This window comes from Oenanthe melanoleuca, chromosome 15, assembly GCF_029582105.1.
Source record: "Oenanthe melanoleuca isolate GR-GAL-2019-014 chromosome 15, OMel1.0, whole genome shotgun sequence".
NCBI classification, from domain to species: domain Eukaryota; kingdom Metazoa; phylum Chordata; class Aves; order Passeriformes; family Muscicapidae; genus Oenanthe; species Oenanthe melanoleuca.
The window spans coordinates 10,964,351-10,977,268 of NC_079349.1; the positions used below are offsets into that span (position 1 = coordinate 10,964,351).

Here is a 12,918-nt window from a genome sequence, read left to right on the forward strand (position 1 = left end):
AATAGACTTCAATCACCATACATTAAACAGTAAATTAATTTCTGTGAAGTTATTTCAGCATTGTATTTCTACAGCACGCATTTCTGGGACTCTCCTGGATGCTTTCTAGTTTCAAAAATCAATTTTCCCATTCCTTGTGAGCCTCAGTTTCTTTTTCTCTCTCTCCCTCAAAAAAAGCCTGCTTAGTAGAACACTTGATTTCTTCCTCAGTAAATGCCTTGGGTATGTCCTGACATATCACACTCCCTTGTGTCTTCTTCTCTTTCATTAATAGTATAAGAAATGATTGAAAGTTAAAATGTGCAGAAATAAGGTTTTGTTAAAGTACAGGGATTCTCAGTGGATGTGTATAATCATTAGAAACTGATTACAGTAGCTTGGCTTACATTTGTAAGTCTTATATAAGTTCTGTGCCACTTCTTGATATATTTGCTTGAGTTTGCCTTTACATTGGTGTAAAAGCTTTTTATTGTGTGTGAGTGAGCTGGTGGTCATGAAGCTAAATTATCAGACCACTAGAATTTGAGGGATAATACAGCTTTGTGCCTACAACTCCAGCTGAAATTCCTGCTGCCAGCAGCATGCTGCATGCACAGTCTCTGTGCTGTGACAGTCACAGCTGCTGGTTTTGTTCTCAGCTTAGGAGTCACTGCCTTTCTAAAGATCACAGGGGAAACATCTTTCCAGGCAGGTTCTGTAACTCTGCATTCCATGGTGATGTGTCAGTAGCTAATGAATCCAGAGACAATACTTGGATCTCTCCTTATGGAAGTGTTTACAATTGAATTGTGGTGGTGTGTCATTCTCCTTCCCTATGCCACTCCTCCATCTGCTGCCATAACCTAGGAACATGCTGGGAAAAGGGGTGTTTATATGACACACACAGAGATCAGTTTGCACAAGTCAGGAGTGATGGAGAGGGGCAAAGAGCAAGCTTAGATATGAAAACAACAATAATGACTGGTTTTATTGGCTACAAATGGGTGGTCAGAACAAGGCAGCACTAAACAGCTGCTCAGCTTAAAGGCCTTCAACACTTTAACATAGGAACCAGTGCAGAATTTTGTTCAGGTGTCCTTCCCACTCCAGGAATTGGTAGCATCCTCTTTTGATGATGGAAATATATCACCATTAGGTCAGGATTTGGGGCATGTTAATCTTATCTTGTGGGAAAAGCTACCCATCCTAGTCACTACAAAATAGCCCACCCATATTGTCAGACTTAAAAACCCCATGTTTTCTCAACATTTTGAGCCTACAGTTGTTAGGAGAAGGCAAATATGCTTGTTTAGACACACAGATACTGTATCATTTGGTCATTGGAATAATAAGATTTTTTAAGCAAACTTTAGACAAGTGTGCAAGTGAAAGGAAACAATAGGGCTTTCCAGTAGAGTAACTGAAAATACACTCATCTAATTAGAAACTTACAGCCACAAAACACTTATATGTTTAACATGAAATCTGATTTTAAAAACCCAACAAATTCTAGACTGCCTTATTTTCTGAGTGTGTTCCAAGAAAAAGTAAACCTGGTAAGTGGAATTTCATCTGTATGTAGCGAGGGCAGTAAACTGTAGTAATGTAATAGTTTGTGAAGTTTCCTGATTTTTAAAAAGTATTGATTGTGAACATGAGAGATTTTTTTTCACTATATATGGGAAAACTTACTCAAATAAACCAAACTTTCTTACTATTTGAAAATAGTATTTACCACTCTGCTTTACAAAGGAATAATATAATCACCTCATTGTGTTATTACTTGAAATGGTGATATCCAAGTATCATTGCAATGCATGCAATAGAAATGACTAGAAGTAAAAAAAATAAATAAAAAAATTCAAGATTGTAAAACTAATTTACCCTCTAATATGTGAGTGTAGCTTACTAATATGTGTATTTACACACTCCTGCTCTTTCCTGCCATAAGTCCTACTTTACCTTTTCTTGGTGTTAAACATATTAATGAATGGCAAACAAAATAGTTGATGTGTAAAACACTGTGGGGGAATACGAATGATGCATCTGAATGTGTTGTGGAAATATGCAATAGGAAATACTCTACAGAATGTATGAGCTGAATAAAAAAAAAAAATTATTTCTAAGAGAGTCTTTCTACCCAGCCATTTGTCATAAGTGTTTGAAGCAAATAACACAAAACTTAAAAAAGGCTTGTCTTATATAGTCACAAAATCTCCAGACTGATCCTAAGCACTGCTGCCTTTTGGCAGGAATATGTGTCCTCTTGCTGCTTGAATGCCTCTTTTGTTCAGGATGGAGCTACAATAAAAAGAGGGAGTCTCATGTATGTTTCTTGCAAAATTTTTCATCTGTAATCACCAGGATACATAGAAAATGTCATAAAGAACTAGCAAGTAGTTTTATCAATGACATGAAAATGAGGCTGTGATGATGAGGATTTTAAGGAGAACCAGTTTGAAATGTTCTGAACGTGTTAGAATAAGTGTGATTAGTGGAAGCAACTCTGATTTTTATATAAGTAAAATCAGAATCTGGCCTGATATCTAATACAGAAATTTCATTCATTCTGCATGGCTAGAAAGTTATTCATTAAGAAATAGCTTCCTCAACTCTAATTTTTCATTTTCTGTGATGAAAGTGAATTATTTGAAGAAAGTGCAACTCCTCACTTGGGAGGGTTTTCCTTTGCACATCTTCAGAGTAAGTAAAGTTGTGCTAATTACCATTCTATGAATGTGTACATGATTTTTTAATTTTTCACTGGTATCTGTTCTTCAAATGTTAATGTCCTGTCATACAAAGGGAAGTAAGGTAAATACAGCTGATATTAAGACTCTCTTGTAGAATTTCAGACCAGGTAAGAGCAATACATGGTGCATTTGGGGCAAAGGATTTGGATGTCTTTACATTTAAGATACCAAAAATGCTTAAATTGCCAGCCTGTTCAAGCACTGTGGTCCCTACAGGCAACGACAATAGACAAGCACTTCAAACTGCTACAGAGAGGTGACTCTGTACTGACTGGATAGTTTAGAACAGCTCAGAGTAAGATTAGTTTAGAATATAACTCTAACCATATTATATAACCATATTCTAATAACCATTATAATATGGTTAGTTAGAAAGTTAAGTAGATGAAGTTGAAAGTAGTTGTAGTTATACTTCTTACAAAAGCTTGAGGCTCAACATCTGGCTTGGAACATTCTATATCTCTTCTGGTAGTGTGGAATCATTCTCTTTAATATGTATTTTAATTTATTGTCACATCTACATTGAAATATCGGTAAATTCAAACAGGAAAACTTCTAAAGGCTTGCAGGGCAACTTTAAAAATGGTGTTGGGAGGCTTAGTTTTATTGAAATGTAGTAGAAAGTTTTCTTTACTAGACTCTGCAAGTTTCTGTAAGGATTTCAGTGCTGTGTACTTTGGTTTGCAAATACACTCACTGAGGAGCCTGTAGGCACAAGTAACCAGGCAGCAGGAGAGGTGCCAGGGTGTGCTGGGGCAGCACTCGGGGAGGAAGCTGTGACATCTGTGATTCCGCTGCCCACTGTGCTCAGAGCTTAGTGGGAGCAGCAAGCCCTTCCTAGAAGAGAGGCAAATGATCACCAATCAGCTGTCAGTAATGTGTTTTCCCCCTGCGAGGGTAACTGCTTCCTGCTGCTGCCTTCTGCAGAGTTCCAACTAGTAGGCTTAAACTCTAATCTGGGAAAGAATAATTGCTCTAACAGTCACTGAAAAGCTCTCTGCCCTCACTTGGGATGGTGTTTCCTGTGCTTCTTGTATGAAAAATTCACCTGGTAGTCACTGTTCCCTTTTACTGCAGCTCAGATTTTCCTGTATTGAAATGGAAAGAGAGGAGGCTCAGTAACACTTAGCTTGGCTATGGAAAGAAGCTTACAAAGTTTGCATCTCTTTATTGAGTAAGCAAGATGCAGGTACTGTGTTTAACACTAGTGTTCTCCAAGGGTAAAAAAGAAAAGAGCTGTTACAAAGCTCAGTAACTCTTCCTTTCTCAAATTCATGACGCAAAGTTAATCAGCATCTTTTGTTTCTTAATTTAGTTATTTACATGTTCAGTGGAGATAGATAAGATGAAAAAACTCAGGAGGACATCTGTCTGAATACAATGTATTGATATAAATAGAGAGGCTGGGAAAAGTAGTAGTGAGTTTTCATTTTCTACTTCAGACAAACAAGTTGGAACAGAACTGTGCAGGAAAAACACTGCCATAAGCTCTTGCTGAGGGAGAAATTGGGGCACAGCTCAGCACTGTTTGTTTTCATGTAGGTTTAGATAATAAAACACAGAAGGCTGAAAGGGAGATTTGATTTACTATTGTTCAGAAAGCACATTTTCTTAGTCTGCAAGCTTCAGCTGTCCCTATGCTTTTGCTAAAATTTTAGATATTTGCTTTTCTTTACATATTTTTCCATCTGTATTTTACATTTGGCATAATAAAAAGTTTAGAAGTCTAGAAGAGGAGGAAAAAGTGAGTGGCTTGGTGCAAGCAAGCAGAGTTTCTCATTCATTTCTTTTTCCATTGTTTGGCAGGTGGAAAGCACAGATTTACAGAGCTGAACTGGATCAGCTGAAGACGTGGGGGAAGAGAAACAAAACAAGTAGAGTACCAGTGAAAAGAGATTCAGCTTTATCTTGCAGCATCACCACAGCAACCAGAGAACACGATCAGAAGAAAAGGCTAGAGCGGAGAAGGCGAAAGTGCTGCTTCTTACCTTTGGACAGAAGGCAGCAAAATAATTATGCAGAACAGAAATGGGTATTTGGTGGTCGTAGACAAACTGTGGCAAAGGGAAGTGTCCTGTCATTAACAGGAATGTGCCACAGTTTATGCACTGGAAAGGGGAGTGCCATGAGATCTACTGAAGAGACTATTTCTGTGGCTGCATACCTCCATGTGTTTGCACCCCTGCTGGGACTCAATTAGGTGGCTGTAGCATCGGGGATCATCAGGTATCGGAGAGTGACCTTTTTTCCATTTGGGGTGTACCTGGGTGTACGAGAACTAAGAGGCACCGCAGATCTTTTGAGAGACGCCAACAGAGTGAGCCAGTCTGCACCCCTTCCCTTCTGTACCTGCCTGCTGTACCATGGGATGTCGGCAAAGCTCTGAGGAGAAAGAGGCAGCGCGGCGGTCCCGTAGGATTGACCGCCACCTGCGCTCTGAAAGCCAGCGACAACGAAGGGAGATAAAACTCCTCCTCCTGGGCACCAGCAATTCTGGGAAGAGCACTATCGTCAAGCAGATGAAAATCATTCATAGCGGTGGCTTTAACTTGGAGGCATGTAAGGAATACAAACCTCTGATTATCTATAATGCAATTGACTCTCTCACACGTATCATTCGGGCTCTGGCCACCCTTAAGATAGAATTCCACAATCCTGACAGAGCATACGATGCAGTGCAGCTTTTTGCCCTGACAGGCCCAGCTGAGAGCAAAGGTGAGATCACCCCGGAGCTGCTGGGGGTGATGAAGAGGCTGTGGGCAGACCCTGGCGTGCAGGAGTGTTTTTGCCGCTCCAATGAGTACCACCTGGAGGATAACGCTGCGTACTACCTGAACGACCTGGAGCGCATCGCCGCTCTGGACTACATCCCCACGGTGGAAGATATTCTGCGGTCTCGGGACATGACCACAGGGATTGTAGAAAACAAGTTCACCTTCAAAGAGCTGACTTTCAAAATGGTGGATGTGGGTGGACAGAGATCTGAACGCAAAAAGTGGATCCACTGTTTCGAGGGGGTTACAGCAATAATTTTCTGTGTGGAGCTGAGTGGGTATGACTTGAAGCTGTATGAAGATAACCAAACAGTAAGTGCACCTTCTGCTCCTTGTTCTCTTTCCTTCTTTTCCTTTCTCCTTCATCAGTATTTGGTCTTTTATCTCCCTCTCCTTCCTTCCCTCCCAAGGCAGTAATCCCCAATCATTATGAACACCCAGAAGCTATGGTTCCTTTATTTGGGTAGTTTTCCCCACTGCACAGAGTTAGTTATTTAATGTTACTTTTGGGAAATTGAGGTGCTCTTCACATGACAGCCAATTTATTATTTTTCTGGTGACTTTAGCTAAATGTTTACATAGTTAACTGTTACTTCAAACACCACTTAAAAAGGTAGGCAGTAGTGACATCCTGGTGTATAGGGATAGTTCATTTGGACACCATGAAGGTCCTGGGAAATGTTGAAGGTAAAATAATAAGTAACAGTTTTCTCCCTCTTTTTTTTCCCCAGGATCTTCAATAGGAATTTGGGATGAAATTAATTTTAAAAAGAAATTAAACATGTTTTTTAATTGGTATAATTCTATATCTATAATTTCTATACATAAAATTTTCTTTGACTGTTTTTGGTTAAATGGCTGATTTGCCTTGTCCAAAGAACAGCCATTCCCATTTAATAGTCTTTAATGTTGTTAGCTTCTGGTTTTCACAGCACGCAAATACAGTAGCTATGGGAAGTCTGTGAATGCTTACAGATACGCAAATATGTATTTGCTGTAACTTTCAAATTGCCTGAATTGAGCTTCACAGGGGTTTTGCTTGAAATTATTTTTTTGACAGCTTTGTAAAACCTGCTGTTTAAGAGAAGGGAGTTTGTGGGTAGGAACACGTGATGGCCCCTTTTTTGTCGGTATAGCTTAACACATATATAATATTTCCCAATTCTTCTGTAGTGATTTTGCTGTTTATTAACAGCACTTCTATTTTCTTCTCTCTACTATTCTGATGAGCCATTCCACTGTTCTGTACATGGACTTATCCTTCATTATCTGGAAATTCTTATCTTGGCATTAGTGCCTTCCTATTGTAACAGATTTCGGTATCTGCTTTTTGTTTAGTAACTCCCACTTGACATGAGAGAAACATTGCCACTAATTCTTTATCTTCATTTTCAGACATATTAGAAAAAGTATTTTACATCTAGATCCTGACTATGACTTTCTTACAATTTTTTTTTACTTTTCTTGCCTTACTGTTCAGATATAAAAATCAAAAAGAACTACCTTAAAGGGAAAAAAATCAATATAATTCTGAAAAATCTTTATGAGCATTGGCCCATACAGGAGCAACAATAGTACCTAGATTGGTACATTACTGGAACTGCAACACTGAGACTGCCACTCATGAGAAAAGCCCTACAAATTAAAGAGTTGAAGAGTGTAAAATGCTTCCTAGTGTAGTATCTGTGGTGAAGAGAGCTGCTAAATAAAACTAGTCTACTGCCAAACATAACTTACTGCTTGAGAGAGCATGTAAGAATCTGGCTGATTTATAAACTGTGAAAGTTGAGCAAATGATCTGTATGAATATGAAAACTTCTGTGATCCTGTTGACAGAAGTGGAGAAATGCTTCCTAATGCAGTATCTGTGGTGAACTCTGTCTTTATTGAAGATGCGTTGAAGTAATGATTGACACATATGGTAAAAAATGAGGGGAAAACCAGTTCTGCACACTGTGGGCTCTGATTATAGCTGAGTCGTGAAGTCTGCTGAGGGTGAGATTGTTGTAGTGACACCAGCGAGCAGAAGGGAGAACAAAAATAATGCCCAAACTATCGGCTGCCTGGACAACCTTTCCTTTGTGTGTAATTTTAAATGACTAAGTTAAATTTATCCTGCATGAAAACAAATAACAGAAGGGGAAGGCTGACTTTTCAGGGCCTTTTGTCTTTCTCTTGCTGTGATTTGTTGTGGGTAACATCACTCCTAGGAGCAAAATCACCTGAGTTGACGGTTTGTAGACCTGGACAAACAAACATTTTTGCTTGTCTGTTTAACAAATGTGATATTTAGCTGTTGACTAAAACGAAAGCTACACGAAGAATTACGGTTCACTTTTTTCCTCCACCTTGTGTGCTCCATCACTCTGTAACAATATTTTTCCTGCTTATCTAGGGTTATCTGGAAATGTGATCTGTGTCTGGTTTTGTTTCTACAATGTCTTGGGAAGTTCTTCCCCTACCTAATGTAATAAATATAGCTTTATCATTCCATGCACCATAGCTAGTTAGCATGACTCAACCACATAATAGCTGTCTTTTCTTTTGACACAGTTGCAAAATTGTAAAATACCTTTGGATAGCTATTGATTTATTGCATGATTATGATTCCTGACCAGCACTCTGAGAAGGTTGCCTTAAATTTTCATATCCCATGATGATTTCTTTTCTATTATGTCAAATAAATTACTTGTCTTGTTTTTCATGGTCCTTAGCAGCTGATTGACCCATTCTATCTTTTACTACATGTTAAGATGACAGCTCTGGCCTTTGATAATGTTACATTATCAAGCAACAATTTTTTTCCCTTCTTACATGTTGCATCCTGCACTTTGAAGGCACTACCCATTAATATCAAAGTGTCTCATCTTTATTTCAATTTCTCTTTAAATGAATGTGTGCCAGAGAATGTTAAATAATCTGTACTCTCAGAGTCAGTGCTGCTGCCTATCCCCATGACAAGGACTCTTGCAGTTTCTTTGTGAGTGTCCCCATCTGTCCAGCTATACATTCTCACAGATGGTTTTCTTCCAAAGCCTGCAGCTGCAACAGGGTTTGAGAGTATGAGAAGCACTTTAAAGATGCAATAGTAAAGTACATAATGAACTGAGTTAAACATGAGTGTGTGCCTGAGAATTCTTGAGGTCAGTAGTCACAAGAGATTCACATGGTGCAGGAGATACCAAGTAAAGGTTTTGCAGGTCTAAAAATGATACTGGTTCACTAACTTTATAAATATGGGTGTTAGAGGAAAACTGCTTGCATGTAACAAGTAATTTATTTCTTACAGCCACTGCAAATGAACATAAAAAATTAAATTTTAGGCTTTTTGAGACTATTTTTTTTAGTATCTTGTTAAAAGGGACATGCAGATAAAAAGCCGAAGTACTGCAGCAAACAGTTCAGGCTGGAGTAGGCCTCATGCAACACTAACTGCTAGGGTCATAATGGAATCTCTCAATTATCTAATAATAACTGGGAAGTCTTCTGTCATATGTTAATTGTATGAATTTTGAGCAGAAATCCTGTTTCTGCCAGGATTTTGTTAATCAAGTAAACAACATTGGTAACATTTTTTCCTTCCTTTTTTTTCCCGAGGCCAAATACTTAAGGAGCTTATTTGCCTTTCCTGATAGTTCAGCTTTTTGAGTAATTCAGGGCATTAAAAATTCTTTCTGCCATGCAGCTTTATTCCTGCAATGCTAATACTAACAGTCAGGACAGAGGGGAAATTGTGATCTATGTACCCATAGCCCTTCTAGCACCTGTTATTATCAGTGGTAAAACATCATGTCAGGAAACTTTACTCTGACAAACTAAGTCACTTGGGAATCCTAGAAAAAGACTGACCTAAACTGTTCCATTTTTTTCTTGAAGCTTTTCCATTTCAAGACTTTTCATAGTGAAGTTTGTGTGGGAGCAAAGCCTAGATGACTTCAGCACTCTTGTGTGTAATCTTTCAACACTGCAAATGAAATTCTAGCCTTTTTGCACTTAACAAAATAATATATATAGTCCCCTACCAAAGTTTAACTTTATATAGTAATGCATCACAATTCCAGCCTCAAGACTTGTATCTAAGCATGTACCTTCTAAAATATGTAAACAGCATTAAATAATGAATATACATAACAGGAAATGATTGATCAACTGCCAGTTTTCAGGTTTTTCACTAAATATTCTTTCCAGTCTGAAGAATTATTTTTGTTTACATTGTTCATTATAATTGCATGCTTCTTATGTGAATATTCTCACATAGAACACATGGCACAGCAATTTTTCATATTTTGGATTTGTTGCCACACCCTGAACTTTACATTCTATGTAGGTTCAGATACTAACAGTAACTGTATAGGCAAATCATTCTGTCCATATGTTCACTAAATTACTTCTTCTAATTGGAAAAAAAAAGTAATAAATATGATAATGTATCCCATTATGGAATACAAAAACCAGACTCATTCTAATGCCATTATGACTGCAGGAAGATGCCAGTATCAGATTGTAAAAGCCTGTGAAGCTTTGCTGTGAGGCTTATCTATTTCATAGACTAATCCCTAAATCATCCCCATATTGAAACCTACAGATAAATAAGTATTTTTGTCACTGTAGAGCAGAAGGCTTAATTAGAAGAAATTCACAGGGGAAAAACCAGAAAGACTTTTACCTGCTTTGGAAAACCATGGCACAGAAGTAGTGGACCTACTGGGCAGTACTTGTCAGCTTTGGTATCCAGGGCTGGCTGTCAGAATCACATCTGAATTAGATGACTGAATTTCCTGACGTATTTAGGTAACAGCAGGCAATGGCTCAAATCCCCCATGACAAATGCCTGAGAAATTATGTAACTCTCTAGTTTTGGTCTCTGTGACCAGCTGCATTCAAGACTTCTAGACTAGGCAAGGTGTTTTGCTGTGATTTTTAATTGAATTCCAAGCATTACAGCACTAAGGTAAATAAAACAGTGAGGCATCAGGAATGGCAGAATGCTTCTAAATATCCTATAAACTTCAAGCTCAGAATAGATCTGAGGTGGAAAGACATGGGTACTGACAATGAATAAACAGAACTTAAGTTAAAATCGCAGTGATTCAGTAAAACTGCTGCTCTTCAAACTACAAAAGAAGGAAAAAACCCCAAGCAAAACCCAAAATTCCAGGAATGCCTATCATAGAGGCAGTAAAGCTTGCTCTGTAACGACAGGGTTAAAGCAGCACCAGCATAATACACATGAAAACAAGGCACTTGTCAAGCACTGGGAGAATTGTAAGGAATCAGAAAGCCATTGCCACTGCCAGACATAGGATATTATCATATACACTGGATAATATCAATTGGATAAAGAATCAGTTTCTGAAGGAAAGGAGCTGAATATCTCTCCTCTCAATGAGGCTGGAAAGCCACGAACACCTTCCCAAGTATATTGTCACAGGAAAGATCCAAGTGAAATTGGAGACCTGGTTATAGCAAGCAAGGAGTTAGGAGAGGAATACACCAGAGCAATCCAAGGTTCTTTGGCAGAATATTGTCATCTTTATGTGCAACTCTCTAGGTGACTCTATTGCAAATCATTTACTTAAAAGCAAGTTGTAAATTTGTCTTTGAAGAATCCCTTGAAAAGTAAGGAATGCCACATAATTTTAGGGCTGTGAGGAGCATGTGACAAACCTGGTCTAGCCTTATGGAAAATATGCTTCTTGGACATGTAGAGGTTTAATCTTCAGAAGTTTATCAGATTCTCTGAAACTTAATGCATATGAAGTAGAGTGGCATAGTTCAGGCAATCAGTTTTACTTCTTTGTGATGAAAATATGTAGCTTTTTATGTGAACTTTACAATAAACTGAGCAACTTTTAAAATACATATGAGAAATATTGATGATATAGATGTAGCTTGGAAATTCCCTTGACTGCATTGTAAGGGTCAAGATACCACTGAAGCCCAATGCCACAAAAAGAATAATGTGGTTTGAGTTTAGAAACTTAGAATCCATCTATTGGGTAGAGAAGTGTTGATATAATCTCTCATAATCCTGTATGCTGTCTACTTAACAATCACAGTGAATAGAAATGTGCCAACAAGGAAAAAAAAAAAAAAAGAAAAAAAAGAAAAAAAAGGAAAATTCCATCCTGGTCTAGAAAAACAGCTACTTTGGGTTATTTTTGTAGGTGTATAAACTGTAACAACTCTCTGTGGTATGCCAGCCCTGGAGAGAGGAGTCCAATTAGCCTTAAAAACAAGCAGAAATGCTGGAACAATGGAGGATCCTTGCTGTTAATACAGCTTCAGAGTGAGTTTTGGTAGTGGTGGATTTTTCAAAACTTTCTCCCGTTATTCCAAGTCAGTAATTTAGATTGCATATCAAATCAACAATCTTGTCAGGTCAGCAATGGCCTCAGACTGATCCCTGAGCATTCTTGTTCTTGGAGGGCTACAGGATTCATCATGTTGTCTTTTTAAAAATTTATTATTAAGTCTTTCTACTGTCTTTACACTAATATCCTTATAGGGTAATCACCCTGCTAACCTTTTATACCAATCAGTGCAACACTGACAAAACCACTTGGAGGTTATACTATCAGTATGGTCTGGCTGAGTTAGACAGCATGGGTAAAAGTAGCCATTCTAGCCCCTGACAGAAACTTTACAACTTAAGAAAATGTAGATATTTCTTACAGGCTGTTGGAGAGGTGTTCAGTTTTATTTAAGCTATAAAGTTTTGCAAATACAAATATTTTATCACCATACTTACAAATATTCTCATAGGGCAGTCTGAAGCAGCACTTAATCTAGACTAGAGCCTTTTCAGATATAACTTCCTTTGTTCCTTTTTTTTTTTTTTTTTCATTTAAAATATTCTGTGGATGCAAAACACTTACCCAACTTGAAACTCATTTTGCTTTTTCCTTTGTAAGGATCATTAGTGACTACTCTGTCAAATCTGCAGTTGAACTACTTACATGAATTTAAAAAAAACTGACTTGGCATACAGCTGAAATTAATTCCAGTTCTGCTATATTGTTGTCTTGATCCTGGTCTGCATTCATGGCATGTTTTAATGTAATGATATCTGTGGCTATAGTTACTCTTTCTGTCATTAACTAAGATATTAAAAAGCTTGGGCATTAAACAGGTCCTATACATTTGCAGAGATTTAGTAATTTGCCCTTGTTACTGCAGTTTTACTGCTTTCAGCCTTTTTTTTTTTTTTTAATTGTGTGCTGCTAAGACTAAATACGTATGCCTGTATCTTGGGAAAGATTTTTGAGCATCAAAATGCATTATTTGAAAGCTATTAATATGCTCAGTTAAACTTTTAACTTGTCAACCAATGACAGTGTCCCCTGATTATACTTCAAAATTAGCAGACAATGAATAACTCCTCTACTCCAATTAATTCAGCTCTCTAACTC

The 12,918-nt window shown here is 37.8% G+C and overlaps 2 protein-coding genes across 3 annotated transcripts in view; one reads left to right on the top strand and one right to left on the bottom strand.

Moving 5' to 3' along the window:
- Positions 1–12,918, bottom strand: part of RSPH14 (radial spoke head 14 homolog) — a 77,936-nt gene that overhangs the window by 37,889 nt on the left and 27,129 nt on the right. The gene's annotated exons all lie outside the window — the stretch shown is intronic.
- Positions 1–12,918, top strand: part of GNAZ (G protein subunit alpha z) — a 50,276-nt gene that overhangs the window by 16,517 nt on the left and 20,841 nt on the right. The window contains exon 2 of the mRNA XM_056504421.1: positions 4,539–5,818. Within this exon, the coding sequence (XP_056360396.1) occupies positions 5,096–5,818 (723 nt within the window). The 5' untranslated portion in view covers positions 4,539–5,095. The remainder of the gene's footprint in view (positions 1–4,538; positions 5,819–12,918) is intronic.